Source organism: Emydura macquarii, unplaced genomic scaffold, assembly GCF_026122565.2.
Source record: "Emydura macquarii macquarii isolate MOO-44397 ecotype Brisbane River unplaced genomic scaffold, CSIRO-AGI_Emac_v2 contig_691, whole genome shotgun sequence".
In the NCBI taxonomy this organism is placed as follows: domain Eukaryota; kingdom Metazoa; phylum Chordata; order Testudines; family Chelidae; genus Emydura; species Emydura macquarii.
Window position 1 is genome coordinate 6,857,652 of NW_027130828.1, and position 18,862 is coordinate 6,876,513.

Below are 18,862 nucleotides of genomic sequence, written 5' to 3' on the forward strand. Positions count from 1 at the left end.
CTCTTAATATTTCAGCTACGTCTGACCACTCGCCCGAGAAGGCCACTGTAAAACGAACCCGCCATGCTTTAGCAAACGAAGGAGGCCTGCTGAACTTTCAAGGCAATTCATACATGTGGAGCCAAACTCACAGTAATGAGAGGGACAATTCCATTGTTTTGCCTTGCAACTAATCTAAGGCACTAACCCTATTCAGTTCCAGTTAAAATCATGATATACATATATATTAAAAATGTTCCACTTACCGGGGGACCACCTTCTCCAGGAAGACCAGGCTCACCAGATTCACCAGATTCACCCTATAGGTTGGGAGGGAGGGAGGGAAAATCACATGGTTATATTGCTACTGATAGCATACTGTGGTGCGGTGTGTAGAGTAAAAACAATGAGAGTCCTGGAGCAGCAGGCACCCACTTCCAGCAGTAGGAACATTAGAGTGGCTTAGTAAATGGAAAAGTAAATTCCTTGAAATTCTGGTGAATTTTTGGCCATTTGTGAGTTTTTGGGTCAAAAATTTCCGGCCAGCTCTAATTAAAATATGGTTTAGAACTAATACTCATAACTAGCCTGTAAGGACCCATCATTGACTATATTTTGCCCTGTCCTGGGCTCCGTTTTGAAAGGTGCTGAACATCTTCAACTCCTACTGCCCTTCAATGGGCGTTGAGAGCGCTCAGCACCTCACAGAAGTACTCTGGCCCCACACCAGATTGATCATCATTAGGTTTCTTTGCCACAAGATTGGTTTTTTCATACTTTTCAGCAGATATTGCATTAGTGTTTTCTTCTTAGTGGGATGCATTTCCCTTTAGTTTCTTCATAGCAACAAACAACAGTGATAAAAGTTTTTAAAAATGTAATAGCCTGCATAATTAAGAAGAAATTAGGTTACGATACCAATAGGTGGCTAAATATCCACTGGATTTTGCAGCAGGGAAAAGAATTAAGCATATTTAGAGCTGGTAGAAGCTGCCCAATAGACAGCCATGAAAGGCAGCTTCTACATATACACCCAGCAAACACAGCATAACCATAGCTGTGCTCGCTTCCTCACACTGCCCTGCCCATATGTCTTAACCCTGACTGCATAGTGTTATCTGACAGTGTACTTCAATCTCCAGGATAACAACATCCTGGATTCTCTAATGAGACCACCAGCAGTAGTGTTAATTAGTGCCCATTGTGGTGGCAGTTCATGGACACCTGTCCATTAAGAACTGGAGTGACCCCCCATCAATATTTGTTTTATATTTGGGTCATTCCGCAGATGGTAAAAACTTTCAGCCACTACCAAGCTGGGTTGGATTTGAAGAAGAGGTTTGGAGCACCTGGTCTATATTCATTAGCTTTCTATCTCCCATCTCCATGCTAAACAGTTGCTGGTATCTGAATGGAGAACTTGCTGGTTAACAAGGCGGGTTAACATACACAACGTGAGTACCACAACTCAAGTCGCAGGCCTGTTTCTACTGAAGTCCATGGCAAGCCTTCCACTGATTTCAATGGAAGTAGAATCAGGCTCTGCTCAGCATGCTTTACCTTCTCTCCTACAGCTCCAGGATTTCCTATTCCACCAGGAGGACCTTGTGGACCATCTGCTCCTGGTGATCCGGATGGACCCCTGGGCCCAGGGGGACCTGGTGGGCCCTACAAGGAAGGAGGGGCATAAATAATCAGTGAGACAACGCAGGCTGTTATTAATGATGAAACTGCTGAGCAACTGGAGCTCACTTACCATTTGTCCAACATCACCCGTTTCTCCCTTCTCACCAGGTGGTCCAGGCAAACCCTGTGGAAATATGATTATATGGGATATTTTTAGTGGGTTACATCACAAGAGTGACATAAAGACTAACCCCAAATATCACGTCATTGGAAATTACCTGCAAGCCCACTGGGCCGGGGGGACCGGGGAAACCTCTTGGTCCTTCATCACCTTTCTGACCAAAGAGGCCTTGTTGTCCTCTTGGACCTGGCTCCCCATCAGCTCCCTAGGGGGAAAGAGATTAGCACTGTTTAATTATAGATGCATATTATAGTCCAGGCCTTCATGCCCATCTTCCATTGTAATCAATGGGAAAGCTCCTGCTTTCTTCAAAGGGAGCAAGCTGGGTCAATAATTAATAATAGCAACAATACTCACGGCTGGACCTGGTTGACCAAGTGGACCTTGTGGTCCAGTAGGACCCGGTGGACCCTGTTCAGAAAAAGATGTTCAATGTGACAGTTAGCAACACGGATCAAAAGACTCCTATAATTATCAGGTATGGAGCAGTGCTGCCGTTCGTGCACAATCTAAGTCTGAATTCGCCAACGTTTTCAAGTGTTGGAAACAAATAAAAGAGAAAGAGCCTGATTCTGCTCTCAGAGGCAGCAGTGTCAATCGGTCTGATGTCTATGAAATCACACCAGTGTGAACAGAACCACACTCTCAGACGACTTTTACTATATTGTGTAAAAAAATTAGGGGACAGAACTCTTTCTGGAAAATGAGGAACAAATTTATGTATCCCCAAGTAATATAATATGTGGCAAATAGGTATAACATTACCTGAAAAAACTACATCAGTAGAAGATTAAGGTTGCACGGCTAAACACCCAAGGGACAGTAAATACCAAAGCTAAGGTTGCTCACACAATTTTACCTCTGCCCCCCAGTATATATGCATTACAATATGGTTTTAACTATATGATCACATGGTATTTCTCCAATAATGTAATATAATGGCATGCAATTCTTTTTTACAAGCTTAACTACTCAAGTGCAGCATCTTTTCCATTCCCGGAAATTGTAACTGGTAGGGGAAAGTTTTGGAATGCTATGAACAACTGAAAAGAGGGGTTCTAAATGAATATGCAACTTCAATCATAGGGGCTACTCCTGCTGTAGTAATGAGGGGCTGTTTCTGCAATGTTAAAATAAGGTGCCATTATATGAGGTCTTTTAAATTTATTCCACTGGAAGACCCTCCATTGTATTTTTCTTTTTACATTTCAATCTTCTTCTTTTCTTCTTCTTCCTTGCCACTTCCTTATTTGGGGTCGGTGGCTTTTATAGCCTTATTCCATAACACACGATCATATGCCAAACTGTCGTGCAGATTGGTCTCTCTGAGGTCTGCTGAGATCCAGTACAGGTACTGAGTCTTCCCCCTCCCCTTTGGTCGTCTTCCATCCCCATTCATTGCAGGCTCTTAGATTTCCATTGGACATGCCCATACCAACAACTTGTCCTCAATTGGAGCAACCCTCATTAGAGCCTCATTTCATGTCCTGTCATGGACCATCTCAACATCTTAATTTCCTTGGTGGGGAACATACCGATTTCCTTTCTTGTAGCTGGCCAAGTCTCTGTTCCATACATTAATATGGGTCAAATTACAGATTTGTACACTCTACCTTTTAACCTTTACCTTTTCTTTTTACATTACGATATGTGTAAAAAAAAAAGGGTTAAATAACAGAGGAAATTAAAATTAAATACTTAGTTTTATACTTCGATCAAATAATGGAAAATAATCATCTTCCATAGGTCCCACCAGAATAGCTGCTGCCAAAGACATTGTCTAGGATACACTGGAGGTTGAAAGGGACCAAACAAAGTTCCAGCTTACCTGTTCGCCTTTGTCTCCCTTGCCTCCTTTCTGGCCTGGTTCTCCAATCTCGCCCTGTTGAACATAAAGATGTACAAATCAGTCACAGAGCTCAGTTACTACTTGCATATTGAAATAGTCAAATGATATCCTCCCCCACATTCTAGAATGTCTGCAGCCTGACCCTGGAGAAGTCAACTCACATAAAATGTCCAGGGGGAATTATGGAAAGGGCAGCAGGATCGGGCTCCCAGAGTGAAATCATCATTTTTGCAATATAAAACTTTTCTCAGCTGCTGATCGATACCAAAAGTATCATTATGCTAACCTTGTTGGTAGAGAAAGAGAAAATGAAGGGCATATTCGCATGCTAATCATCTCTGGATATCCTGCTGTCCAAAGGGGCTTATTGTAGGTGTTGGGGAAATGTAATTAATTTTGGAAAAAATAGCAAACTGAAGCAATGCCAAGTAGCATAGGCTCACGGGAGGGTAAGCGGCTGGAACTTAGTACATAGTTTTGTTGATGAGGAATAGAATCCAGCCAATTCTGTCTCAGCTCTGCTGACTCTACAGGGCTAACGGGACGTAAAAAGCAGTAAAATGTAATTATGTCACTAAATGGAGCAGATGTGACTCCGAATACACAGAAGGAACAGGTCTGCCAAATGGGAAAAGGCCATTTTGCGCAGGCGCTGCTTGGAGTTTTTCTCACCTTATCTCCATCTTCTCCTGGTGGGCCAACGGGACCTGCTGGGCCTGGGAGTCCAACTGGACCTTGAATACCATCACGACCAGCTGGGCCTTGAGGACCTTTCTCACCCTGGAGGTACCATGAACAGGCATGTTAAACAACACTCTCTTCCATCCTCCGATTCAAGCATAAAATCCCCTTAACTTCACTGCTTATCACCAGCCAATAACCTTTGATTGTGTTTGCATGTATATAATAGAACCAGTATCCGGCAGACATTGTATAGGTCGATAAGGCTGAAATAAGCCAGCCATAATTTCCATCTCAAAAGATAAAGAAAGGCAAAAATGTATCTGACTGCGAGTACATAGATTTTGCTACTGTAATGGCATCATAACGATTTCATCTTGACTCCTCTATCGCGTCTCTTTTTCTGAGTGATGAACAAAACTTATCCAACCGTTTGCCATTTCCAAGAGCCAAATCTCATTGATACTAACTTCTACGCTAATTCATCAAAAGTAAATACTAATTCTATACATGAAATAGACAGAATTCCTTCTTTCTTCAACACCAGAGCCACTGACCTCTGCTCTCCCATGTTTATGAACTATTGAAAATACTTCAAGTGAATAAGGCAATGATTGCTGGCCTCCTGCTTAAATAATTACTCTTTTGTATCCTGACAGAGTTGTCAATTGAATTTGCTTTTGCTTATATGAGCTGAAGAGTTGATGTTCCCCACTTCCCTAGCACAAAATGTAATTGTATCTGAATCCTGGGTGCCCTGTTGTCAATGATTAGATGCCAGATAAATTGCCTATTCATCTCCCCAATAACACATTGTACATTTACTCTGTAGCACAGATGTTCATAAAGCTGTTTCAAGAGGAAATTCTTGCCTCAGGACAAGCTGCTAAAGCTTTCAAAAAACCACCAAATGCAGTAATCGTGTGTGTGTGTGGGGGGGGAAATCACCTGTAATAACACAAATACATCAACATAAATGTCCTTGTTCGGTCTGAAATCACTGAGGCCAGCATTTGGCCATTTCCCTGGATGTGGGGCTGACTGTAGCGTGCACAAATTCAAAAGCAAAGAGTCAGTGATATACATCCACACAACAACTTGGGCATGGCATGAGACAGGCAAATATCCTTCTTCCAAAGGAGATGCACAGAGCTGTGTTTTTAAATCATGAAATACACACTATCCAGTCCTCACACGAATATTACAACATATTCCTGCAGAGCGAAAGGGCTGTTGGTTTGTTCAGGATTGTGGATTCCCAAAGTAATATATTGCAGGAGCACAGCCAGACTCCATTTCAGGTATCTAGCTACTTTCTCATCCATCTATCAGCTAGACTCTTACACTGTAGGATGTAAGCAAATTCTGAATCCTGAGTGTTTTTCTGTCCTCACTCTATAGGAAAGGTGCAATTTGTGAGTGACAACTCAACGTTTGACATCAACGTGGCTTATTTTAAACAACGCTTTCCACCAGCCATCATTACTCTGATTTCATATATTTATAATGCAGTGGCACATAGAGACCCCATTTGGATTTGAGATCCCACTGTGCTAAAGGCTTCACGTACACACATAAACTAAGCTTTTCAGGCAGGGATGGTGGAAGAACTATGGAAGAGGATAGTTGTTCCTTCCAGAAATGGATTTTAGTAATCCCAATGGCACAAGGAGGCATTGTCCTTTCAGCGATAAGAATGATAATCCCAGTTCATTCTTCTGGACTAGATTTAGCATAGTTTTGAGGTGAACATGCTATATGGAAATAGCAGACAGTTGACCAAGCACTGTTTAGCTTGGTGAAGTGTTAGCACCACATATTAGCAACTCACTGCTCCAGACAACCAGACCTTCAGCCCCTCTATGGAGATATACTCTGCTCTCAGGGTACCATAAGGTAACTGCATTTAAGGACGATCACTGAATGTATAAGGCAGATGGGAGGAGGAAGATCTGAGCTACAAGACAGTAGGGCTACGGAGTTTTAGACCATTCTTGGCCACTCTTTTCATAATGAAACCAGTTGCTGCTACTTTCATCGCCTACCTAGATACGTTCATGGAGGATAGGTCCATCAATGGCTATTAGCCACGATGGTCAGAGAGGCCAGCCCATGCTCTGGGTGTCCCTAGCACCTGATTGCCAAAAGCTGGGAGTAGATGAGAGGAGATGGATAAGTGGATGATTGCCTATTCTGTTCTTTCCCTCTGACACACCTGGCATTGGCCACTTTCAGAAGACAGGATACTGGGCTAGATGGACCATTGGTCTGAACTAGTATGGCCATTCTTATGTTCTACCTACAACGCCACTATTGTTAGGTGATGTATTCAGTTACATATATTTTTGTTTAAGGTACAATTAGCCCACATTCAGATCCATATTTATCCAAACACACACTTGTCAGGCTGTACTATTTTGTAGAGTGTGACGATTTTTTTCCTCTTTCTTCAGTTGCAGACTCTAATAGAAGACTTTCTTTTCCCAAGTCTCAAAAGAGAAGGAAATGCAAAGACAAGGAAAAGGGAAGAGAAGAAAACCATCTACATTAAAGATGCCATGGTCTGGTTACTATGTGTAATGCTGAGGGTGAAATGAACTGCCCATGATCCCATCCTAAGAGTGCTTTTCACCAAGAGGTACTATGTCCTATCATTTCAACCTCCTTCACCTGTTTTGAGACTACCATCTATGCAACCGTTCTCTGCCTGAAGCCATTTCTGATCTCAGGACCATATACATGTTCTGCAGAACAGACATTCAACCAGGGGTTGCAAGATCCCATTCCAACTGCAGGGCTCACCTGCAGCATCAGTCTAACATGCTTAAGAGAAGAGGGAGAGAGAGAACACTTCCAGTACAGTACAGGTGAGATTTTCAAAAGCAGTCACCACCGGCATAACCTTGTTCTCATAGAAGTCAATGACAAACTCCCATCGACTTCAACAGAGACCTACATCTCCAGTCTAATGAAAACAATTGCTAAGTGACTCTAAAAGCAACTTGCTCTGAGAGGAAAGTATCTGCCCTTCTCTTCTGCCTGTGTTTTCCTAGCTTTTTTATTCTAATGCCCGGAACCAGTGGCTATTCCACTGTCTGGGCTTACAGTGGCAAATCTGCCAGCAGCCACACACCAGGATTTTGATTTGAAAAGCTGGCAAGGCTGCAGACAAAAGAAAACAACCTGACTTTCATCTATCACTGAGTCATCCAGGATTTACTATACACATCCCTACCCTCCTGCTTGCAACAGTTTTGAGAAAATATCAAAAGAACCAGCTAGTGTTTACTAAATCTCCCAGATTACAATCTTGGAGAAGTCTCTTCTTCAAACAGAGTTGGGAAGCAGTTGAATAGGTCTGTTAGATTTCCTTTTCTATTACTGCCACAGATTGAAACACATTTGCTGCCTTCAGGAAAGCTAAATGTGCCTGGGGTTTTAGTAGATGGGATCAGTGGCTAACAGAAGACGTGAAGAACACAGAATCAGAGAATTTGTCCCAATTGTGTCTGCCATGGCGTTTTCGCAGGGGCACACGGACACAGACATTGAAGCATATTTCACCCACTCCTGTTAACCTAAGCACAATACTTACAGGGGCACCCTTTTCACCAGCAGGTCCTGTAGGTCCTTGGGGGCCAGGTCTTCCTGGCAAGCCAATTGGGCCAGCTGACCCGGCAGGACCTCTCTCACCTGGAGAACCCTGTTGGTGGGGGAGGAGAATGGACGAGTCATTAAGCATCACATGTATTAAAAATAAAAGAGGGAGAAAATTAAAAAATTAGACTGTAGAAAACATATTAAGTGCCAAAGTCAGCAGGTAAAAGAGAGAGTGTGATGGTGCGACTGCCATGCAATGATCCTGTAAGGATCCTGCATATTTTATTTTAAATAAAATCACTGGAATGCCTGGGTTCCTCTCTGGACAGGCAGTGGAGCTCAGTGGCTGGGGGCACATTATCAGAGCTTGGAAAAAGAGCACAAGCCATTTCACCGTTAATGTCGCAGAGCAATAAGGATTTAATGATGAATATTCTCTTCTAGAAGGCCTGCTTGGAATAGGGAATCTAAAGTGGGGCAACTTGCAATGGGCAAAAACCTGGGCTGGCGTCAAGCTGGCAACTTAAGCCTGGTCTACAGTTAAATATTAGATCAACCTAGCTACCTTGCTGAGGTGAAAAACGTCACACTCTGTGCGACAGTCAGGTCGACTGAACTCCCATGGTAAATGCAAGAATTCTTCCATTGACCTAGCTACCGCCTCTTGGAGGGATTACCTACGTGGGTGGAAAAACCCTTTTCGTCAGTGTAGGAAATGCGTACGCTACAGCACTACAGCGGCACACCTGCGGCTCCGTAGCTGTGCCACTGTGGCCGATAAAGTGTAGACATGCCCTAAGAAACGAAAGGCTCATTCTCCCTATTGCCAACGCTCTGAGCCATCTTGCCCCCTCAGCACACCCTGTACGGTCAACAGAGTGACTGAGCTACTATATGCATGTCTGGTAAAATAAAGTGATACTCATGTATTTATTCGTTAACACCCAAAGGGAAAATGGGTAACTGTTCATGAACAGTGATTAGGTTTCAGGAGTTACTTATTAGGCCTGTAATGTATTCGGTAGTGTCAATAAAAGTCAAAGAGCCAATACTTACTGCCGGGCCTGGAGGACCGGGGGGACCTTCGTTGCCTTTCAGCCCAAGAGCTCCCTGCAACCAAAAAGAGAGAAGAAAGAGCGTCATCCATTGGGAAATCGGTGCTGCAGCACCGTGTGTTGTATCACATAACACTCTGTATCGCATCATTCCAGTGGGAAGGGTAAGAGGTGCTTTTACTTACAACTGGGCCGGGGAGACCTCTCTCACCGGGGAAGCCTCTTAAACCAGTAGGGCCGTCTTTTCCTGGAAGGCCGGCAGGGCCTGGGTCACCCTGTAATGGGAAGGGTTGAGAATTTAGAATCTTCAGAATCAGTAAGAGGTTGGCTTCTTTGGCCAGGCTCTAATGATATACAAACTCTTGTCAGGATTTGAAACACTAAACTTCTGCTCTGAATCTAATCCTCTTCATCTGCCCAGCCTAGCATCTGTGCGTACCCCGCCGCCTCTCCTCCGACTACAGGATCAGCTGATCAGCAGCATGTCATATTAGCCTCTTGCTCATTCAGCATGAATAACTAAAGCACTAAGTAACCCTCTACAGAAGCCACGGACATGGATGGAGCTGCAGAGTTCAAATCCAGTTTTGGCGTGGAATCTGCAGTGTGAAGCTCTGTCCTCCTAAAGTTCAGGGGACGTTCAGATCCATGGTTCTGGTTCAGCTCGTTTTCAAGAGAGGGGTTAGCAGGTTCAGGTCCACTCACTACAAGTTTAGAAGAGGGGGAGGGGTGTCTCAGTTTGGGGTTTCTGGCGTGGGCCCATCCCGACTTCATGCACATAGAAACGTAACCCTAGATGGTTTGTTCACAGACGGGGATGTTCGCAGATCAGCTAATGCCAAAGAGCATGGTCATGCAAATCTCAGTCCTTTCAGCTCTAACTACCTTGTCTGCACCTGCCCTCAGGTAGCTAGAGGTGAATACATTTAGACTTGCATCCCCAGCTCAAGGGCAGATACAAAGCATACCTGAAATAAAGAAGTCAGTATTTCTGAAAATTAAACTCTCGTGGTTATCCAGCCAGTACCCCAGGGGTCACTCATTACTCAGACAGAAAGAACAAGCCTGATTCCATCCAGAACTGGGGTCCTCGCCTCGATCCCTGTCCCCTGAACACCATGCTCCAATGCACACCTGAGCTCGGAATGAAATAGGATGTTAGATAAAATGTATCAACAATGTACCTTAGTTCCTTCCTTTCCTGCCAGGCCAGGTAGACCCTGCTCACCTGGTGGACCCGGTGGACCTGGATGCCCCCGCTCACCCATTGGACCTGTCTCTCCAGTAGGACCCTAAGAGAAGACCAAGAAATACAGAGGGAAGAGTTCAATACGAGAGAGACAAAGAAGGGAAGTTTGTAGATGAGTGAATGCCATTCACAGCTGTAAGCCATCCATCCCCTTTAACGGGCAGCCCTGTCCTGCCTACCTGCTAATACCCACCCCCCCGACAGAGGTGCTGGGACTGAGCTCCAACGTGGAAGCATGCTGTCAAACTCCCTGGCACTACAATACTGCCCAAAGAGTGCGGTCAGTCTCCAGCAATCTGGCAGTGACTCTTCGGAAGGCCCCAGTTAAATCTAGCAACCCTCACGACTGTGAGAAGCTGCCTAGGCATGGCTTATCTTTGTAAAAATGTGGCCCTCATTTCAGACTCTCTTTTATTTCTACCAACGATGTTTTAGGGGGAGGCTAGAGCAGTCTTTGGGAAGGCACTGTTAATGGAACGCTAATTTCCTTGGTGTTCTTCCATCAACACAAACAGATGAAGAGTGTCAGTTGTAGCGTGTGGCTTTTGTTCTCCCCATCACGGCTGCCACTTTTAATTCAGTCAGGCAGCATTTCCATTACGCAGGCACGTAACGCCGAAACAAGTGTGCTGAAAGGTCAGCATATTGATTCAGGCCAAAACTGAAAACTATCAGGTCAAACGCATGAAGCATTCCTCTTGGAGATCACCTAAGCTACGTCAGAGGGGTCATCCCAGATCAGCGTCTTATTACTTCAGCATTCACTTTAGAAATAAAACATCAGGATAGCTCATCTATCTCCAGCTCGATTTTGCTCAGTTGTATTTTTAATTACCACAATAGACAGCTATCATTAATTATCTTATTTCACTTTCATACTTGTGTTGCCTTTGTTATCCCAATGAGGCAATTTCATTCTTCCTGTATAAACTCCCCTTGAAGTTTCAACTGGATATAGCATTTTCTTTACTTCATTGTCTTCACAGTGTCACTGTACACTGTTAATAAGACATTCAATTTTACATTGTCTATAGTCTGAATATGGTTGGGCAGCAAAAGTGAGCAGGGCAGGTCTGCTGTGAATGCCATGTCCATTTCTTACCTGTGGGCCAACAACACCCGGAGGGCCTGGAGGACCCGTCTTGCCTTGGAAACCCTGTTATAAAAAGAAAAACAAATCATGGTTAGCCACAGACACGGTAATGCAAGAATCTCAGCATGCTACTTGACAGTATTAAACTCAGCATGCTCTGATAAAACATACTATTGACTACAGAAGAATGGAAACCCCCAAAGACAATAAAAGAAGGAAATCAAACAGGAGATGGGAAATATCTTTCTATTTATTCACAGGGGAAAAACAAGAAAGAGAGATTATCAAACCCTTTCAACTATAGCTGAAATTTATAGAGGAAGCATTCGGAAAAGGAACTAACTGTTTATAATATACAGGGCAGACCTTCAGTGAGCATAAATCAGCACAGCTTTATTATTTCAATGGCACTACACTGGTTTACCCCATTTGAGGATCTGGCCATACATATATATTTGTGAAACGCTTTTCACAGAATCTGTGAATCTGGAGGAGATATTAAAAAAGAAGTCTTTCTCTGTCTTAATAATAACATCTGAGATTATTGAAGTTGAAGGAACATTAAAAATCTAATTCCCTTTATTTTTATTTCTTGTGCTGTTGGCTTTTTTTTCTGTGATTCACTCAGTCCCAGCTTTGAGACGGTTCTGCTGTCTTTCACTTTCCGCAGACAATCAGTTTCACTTCCTGGTTCTCACAGAGTAGCATGAGGATGTTGTGTTTGTTATTTACTATTTTATCAACATTTCTTGAAAACAAACCAGGAACACACATCTTTTTGTGTCTTTTTGAAATTATATTTGCAAATCATTGTAGCTTCCAGCTTAAGCTGTGTAATGCTATCCCTTGAAAAACTGTGAAAATGTTCTCCTCTCCTTTCACTGAGGAAGAGGTGCTCTTGGACCCTTGCTCTCTTGTGGGCTTCACAGGTGAGCAGCACCAAACTCACAAACTTTGAAGGCCATGGCTCAGCAAAATTAACACAGCTCCGCTCTGAAGAATATGTTAAAGAACTTCTAATCCACAATGCCCTGTGTTACATGTGCAATGCAATAACTTCTATCGACACTGAAGTATGTGATACATCACACTAGGAGTAAATGTCTTAAGTTGTTATTTAAGGAGTAACTACATTTAAGGTACTGTAGCCATCAAGACTGTTTCTGAGGTTTCCTTGGTCACAAGGTACCTCAGGTAATTCTTCAGGGGATGCACAATTAACATTCATTCTGTAACCTGCATTCTGTAACATTATTTTTAAGGGTCTTACAGGGAGCTGTCCTCTGGCACAGAAGATGGACAAGGATGTTTTAAGCTTACACTACTCTGACATGCTAGAAAGCTACTCAGCACAACTCTAGATGCTTACAAATCACAGTATGTGTGTTGGAGCGGATGGGGAAATGGTGAGCATTTTTCATGAACAAAACATCACCAAATTTGGGAAAATGCAAAATATTTCAGCCATGTCCACAATCATTTTTATTTTGAGGCAGAAGAAGGGTTTTCTCCAAGTCCCTGCCTGCAGCTTGATAAGGATCCCTATGATTCTCCCCATTTTATACACCCCAAACTATAAACTTAACATCATGACCGAGTAGCCAAAGATGCTTCAGTGTCCCTAATACATGCTGGATTGAAAGGGAAGTGGAACATGCGCCCTAACTAGGGTCTCTTACATGCAGGTATAGAGTGCTCCAGCCAGGCTTCCAGTTTGGAACCATTATTTAATCTGTTTTACTGTTTGCCCCTTCCTACTTCCCAGCCCTTTCTCATAGTGGCATAAGGAAATAGGGCCAAAAATGAAAAAAAAAGTTATCTGAATTAGTTTAAAAACATGGATTTGGCCAAGTGCATTAATACTGAGGATTCAAGTATTGTGAATTCAAGCACTGTGCTTGCCAGTTTAGTATACAGTATATACTGAATGGCAGCAAGAGCTGAAGCCTGGGTTATAAAAATGGGTCTACAAGTATTTCTCCTTGTGCAACTACAACTTTGGAGGTTACTTGTGCAAACCAGTCCTTCTGTGTCTGTATGTTTAATCACCTAGCAGAGTATACAGTGAACATTAATCCCAAAGGGCTTCTTCCAATCAAAGGTGAATTGAAATGTTTTTTCCTAAAGTAATTGCCTAGAATAGGCAAAACATAGCAGAATAAGGTGAAAAAAACCCTACAAATAAATAGGGTTTTGAACTAGTTAGTTGAAAGCCAGTTCCTTCCTTCATTTACATGCCCAGTTTGGAGTGTGATGCTTTGTTGTTTTTTTCTACAACACCTGATGACATCAGAAGGAAGCAGAGTAAAGATTGCAACTTTTACGTCAATTCAGGTATCCCTCTTGGAATTGTGGATGATGTTAGGGAAAATAAATGACACCTCCCGACCTCAGCAGGTCAAACCCTTTCAGTTCACCTTTAAATTAATACTGATCTGAGAATTAGTGATCTAAAGCATCATATGTGTCACTATAAAACCACTCTTACGGACTGTATATACATGTATAGCATCGCACTGAACAGTGTTTGCTTTGCTGTGCTTATCCAAATTCCAGGCAAATCAATTAAACTTTTCTGTGATAAGTCAGGGGAAAAATGCATAATATGCAAAGCCTTTTTACAGCTTATCTGCCAGGAAGGGCAGGGAAGAAAAATGCAAAGCTCTGTAGAGAGGTTTTATTTCTCCTGTAAATAAATACTGAACAAACAGCCGTCTATCTGCTACCATGCAGCATGCAAAGTTGGTGAAAGCATAATTATAACAGTAGCAAATGAGTTGGATCACAGCCAGCTGAAAAAAGGCACCAAAAAGAAGCAAAACAGAAAGATATGAATGACTGCATCCAACAATGTACATTGGAAGAATATACATTTTTTTTGCTGCAGAATATCCTTTAAGCAAACTTTCCCAAAGGACAAAGAAAACAGCCATATTATCATACCTCTTCATGCCTCATCATTCTCCTTTGGTGAGAAACAATGCTTACATCTGCACAATAAAATCCTTTAAAATTGATAAAGCGGTATGCATATAAAGAGAGAGAACACACAACAGGATAACTAGACAGCCAGGAGCCACTCCGTAAGTCACAGCCACATTCAGCATATGGTTATCAAGAGGGCTTGGGCAAAACTTTGCCAGGTCCCCTTGAGTAGCTTTAGATAAAAGGCAGCATCAATGGGGATGTCATCTTTTCTAGCACACTAAAGCTGGCAGACGGCTTGTGAGTGTGCTGAATACATGGGCATGTAGAGAAAACAGAGACTTCCTATTGACTTCCCAAATACCCATTGACTTCAATGGGGACAAGATTTCACCTTCCAGATTAAAATAAGCAAACAAACAATCCCCCACCCCCAATAATTTTGGTCACTATTTTCCTTCGTCCAGATATGTGTACACCAAAACTGTGCTGCAATTCTGTATTGCTGCGCAATAGCTCTTTATGCGGGTAGTGTGGTGTATTAAGAAGGAAAAGAAGTATTTATTCTCAGCGTTCCAGGTGGAAGAATAGATAGAAGTGCTGAGAAAACCGACCACTGAACTAAGCAACTGCAGTGTTAAATATTTTCCTTTGATGTAAAGGATGAATCCCATCTCAGATTAAAACATCTGATATCAGAGACCTGGAATAACTTTATGATGTCATCAGAGCACAGAAATGTTAACATTTCAGATGTAATGAAAGAGAGAGAACATAGATAGTATCCATAAAAGTCCAACAAAGAACTGTCCAAAGAAATAGACTATCTTTCCCCTGCTAAGTGACAAAGGCAAGATCGGAAGTGTAGATCACTGGGTTACAGAGAGAGTACAGCAATTGGGATTGCATGGAAACTAACTGTTGTGACTCCACACCTTCTTCTCCATTTTCCTACCCTATAAAAGCAAGTGCCAACAATATGTTAACTTCTTACTTGAGTTATTCTGTTGATACAAAGCTGACCTCAGCAAATCTTTACGACTCTAAAGTGAAAGTTGTAATGTCCTAATCAGAAGTCAATACTCACTTGCCTGATTCTGCAACTCTTACGGATGCAAATTTACATGAGTTATGTAAGTGTAAGAGCTGAAAGATTGACCTCACTGTATCTCTTTGCTGGTATCTTCTCAGCACAGGGTGACAGAGGGGAAGAAAGAGATAAAAGCAGAATGGGTGGCTTTCATGCAAATCATCATTAGACCCGATCTGTCCTACTCAAAAGGGTGTTGATTCCCATAGACCTTCCCATGTAGTTGAAGAAACACAAACCGCTGGAGAAAAACAAGTGGCAACATCTCCTCAGCTACACAGAAGGATTTAGATGAACCAACCAGTGAGACAGACTCAGGACTAATGATCTACCCAACGGTTCCAGCAACTTACAGTTTCACCTCTCTGTCCGGGGTGACCGGGCAATCCATCCTTCCCTGGTGGACCCTAGAGAAGAAAACAGAACAAGAAGGAATTTGAACATGTGTCCAATAGTACCCTGTTAAACTGTACCATGCTGACTGGTGTGTATATAGCAGTACTAGTGCTCTCTGCCAGATGGAATCAGATCTGCTCAGGTGTTTGGACCCAGTCCTCCAAGATGCTGAGTACCCTCAACTCCCATTTGTTTCAATGGGATTTGGGGTCATTCAGATCCTTGCAAGAGCTGGTCCTTTTTCACAGACTCTCCAAAGATGGCGAAACCCCTTCCTTTAGATCAAAGGGTGGAGAAAAGTCCTGACTCCACCAGAGGCAAGGAAATCAACCCCAAAAAGAGCTTCTGAGAGCGCACTTCAGCTTATCGATGGTGTAGGAGTAAAGGTGTTACATTGTACTGTTCTCCCAGCAAAGGGAGGGTGGATGGTTTTTAAATGCTATTGAGTCATTAGGGAGTGGATTATATATTATTAGTAGCATCTTGTTGGTTACTTAATATTCCAAGATGTTGTGTTAATAATATGGGTGCCTCTCTACTGCCTTTCTTTGGGTATGTAACCATTTGTCAGTGAAGAAGCTAAGACTGAGCTGGTGAAGGCAAGAGCAACTGGATGGAAAACGCCTGGCATATTTCTTTGCTCATTCTGGAAGGGGTGTTACTTACAGGGGGGCCTTTTGGTCCAGGAAATCCAGTTGGTCCTTGAGGTCCTGGTGGTCCCTGGGATACAAAACAATCCAGTTAAAGCACATTAGAAGCAACGCACATTTTATTATGAACTATTTCAGCAGTTTGGAAAGGAAATTATCAAGAGACATGTAACATAGTCCTGCAACCAAAGAAATAGTGACAACATGCATGCAATAACAGAATAAACTTGTCCCTTAAAGGGAGTTCATGAATGAATAAACAACTACCGCTGGGCAAAAGTACCACAGCCTTTGGTGTAACGGGCAAAGGGACTGTAATTTAAAGGGGGTCTTTAGGCCTATTGATCATCTCCCCTCATTTCTTCAATGAGATCTTTTCCCACCCTGATCGACGTGGAAGGGCAGATAGGGGTTACCAAAATCTGTATCTCAAACACGTTAGGAAAAGCCTGTGCCCTGTTACTGAAACAAATTGGTCTTGTGACTTCAGAGCCATTACTCTCTGCAACAGTTTAACTGGGGGAGTATACGTATTTTCTAAGGGCCAATCATTCCCCTATTGTTTGGACTGTTCTCAAACTCCACATTGTAACGATCACCTGGCAAAGAGACACAGGGATTCTCCGCCTCCATTGAGCTAGAGCTCAGCTTAGTTAATGGAAGAATGTGGACAGTTCTTCCTCCCTCTTCCTATTCACAATGGTGACCTTCCTACCTACAGAGTCCAGCACCCCGACTAAACGCCACTCAAGTCCCACTTAAGCTCTGTCTTGAAGGGATAAGTGGGACTTAAATAGTGCCTAGGCTTTGTGCTGGCTGCCTGCATGGGGTGAATTTCATCTCTTATTTCTAGGCAGAATTTCATGGCCTTGACTGAGTTCTGGTGAGATGCCCACATCTCTCAGTGTCAGGTAGGTACAAATGGATCTGAGGACGGCTCTTTCTAGGAACAGTCATTTCCATTGTTTCTGCTGTAGCCACGTCTGGATTATCTTACCCTTTCACCAGGAGGACCAGGGGGCCCATCGCCACCAGAGTTGCCCTTTTAAGAATAAATAAAACGTGGTATTAACAATCATTTCAGCCACTTCACACAAAAATCCTAAATGGCGCCAGACGAAATGGGGCCATCACTCAGCTTACATCCCTGATCTCCCCCCTCCTACCCTCCTTATTCCTGTATAGGAAACAATGGCCTATGACAAATGAGCAACAACTGATTCACATCCCACTCCCCCCCGCTGGCCTCCTCCGAACCCTCACATTTCTGAATACAAATATAGAATAGATAATGACAGTGGGCTTAGGAGATTTCCACCGGATAATAGTCTCATTCTGTGAGAGAACTGCTGCGGCAAAGCCGAGGTATTTATCAAAAATTAATGTTGATACAAAGCTGAGACATTTTATTTTTAAAGCAGACAGTGCCGCTGTGACAATGTTTCATTACCAAGGCTTTATTTCCATTATCCCAAGTGATTGATGTTCACTTAATCAGTTTATCTAGCGGATTCTGGCACAGTAGAGTGGCTTGCCATGGTGTAATTGACCCTGTGACTCCTGGTTGGCTTAGAGAACAATGCCTATTGTGTGTGCCAGCCAATTGGAGACCATCAATCTTCATAAACAGCACTGTTTTGTTTAAAAGAATTATACAGTTGTGGTCATTTGAATGGGTTCCCATTATAATACAGTGAAATGTGCTCCTTCACAGAGGGGCCAGTTAAAGGTCTATGAATCACGTAAAGTTCTACTTAAGTCCTCATGGAAAAGCTTAAGTGGGATATGTCTTGGTCCTCAGCTCAGGGGTGAATCTCACCCTGGGGGAATAAAGGCTCACGAAGGACTTGAGCTCACGCATGAAAGACACACACTCCTCCCACACCACAATATGAGCCAGTAACATTTTCAGAGGTCCACAACTATCAAGGTACCTTACACACTTTATAGTTGTGTGTCAAAGTGTCAATGTCCCTCCAGACAAGCGTGTGTTTAAGACTAGCTGATGTCTGGGGTTTGGACTAACAATCTGAGGCCTGATTTTGTTGTTAATGAGTGTTATGCCCACTTCAAGACTGCAAAGTAAGGATGTTGGTGTGTTGGGTTTTTTAAAGAACTTTTATCAGGTAATAATGATATGAATGGCTGACAAATTTTGCTTATTATGTAAAGAAACATTAAGTGACAATACCATTTAGCACTTCTATTTAGCCTTCTCTCAGTTGATTTCAACATGAGTTGTTAACAACACAAATTAATTAAGTCCCAATATAACACCGTGGGGCAGGTGAGTATTATTATCCCATTTGTGGATAGAGAAACTGAGGCAGAGGCAGGTTAAGTGACTTGCCCAAGGTCACATTTATGGGACAGTGATAGCGCTGGGAATAGAACCCAGGATTCCTGGCTCATGGTCTCTAACCATGAGCCATTTAGTTGGGTAATGATTGTTAGTTACTCTAGGCTTTCATAGTGGAACATTTTCTCA

The 18,862-nt window shown here is 42.8% G+C and overlaps 1 protein-coding gene across 3 annotated transcripts in view; it reads right to left on the reverse strand.

Annotated features, from left to right (window-relative positions):
• Positions 1-18,862, reverse strand: part of COL5A1 (collagen type V alpha 1 chain) — a 233,198-nt gene that overhangs the window by 27,387 nt on the left and 186,949 nt on the right. For all 3 annotated transcript variants that reach the window (XM_067541842.1, XM_067541841.1, XM_067541840.1), the window contains exons 35-49: positions 17,372-17,416; positions 16,391-16,444; positions 15,682-15,735; positions 11,323-11,376; positions 10,156-10,263; positions 9,157-9,246; positions 8,973-9,026; positions 7,912-8,019; positions 4,308-4,415; positions 3,615-3,668; positions 2,144-2,197; positions 1,884-1,991; positions 1,736-1,789; positions 1,540-1,647; positions 246-299 (exon numbers count right to left, since the gene is read on the reverse strand). In XM_067541842.1, the coding sequence (XP_067397943.1) occupies positions 246-299; positions 1,540-1,647; positions 1,736-1,789; positions 1,884-1,991; positions 2,144-2,197; positions 3,615-3,668; positions 4,308-4,415; positions 7,912-8,019; positions 8,973-9,026; positions 9,157-9,246; positions 10,156-10,263; positions 11,323-11,376; positions 15,682-15,735; positions 16,391-16,444; positions 17,372-17,416 (1,107 nt within the window). The remainder of the gene's footprint in view (positions 1-245; positions 300-1,539; positions 1,648-1,735; positions 1,790-1,883; positions 1,992-2,143; positions 2,198-3,614; positions 3,669-4,307; positions 4,416-7,911; positions 8,020-8,972; positions 9,027-9,156; positions 9,247-10,155; positions 10,264-11,322; positions 11,377-15,681; positions 15,736-16,390; positions 16,445-17,371; positions 17,417-18,862) is intronic.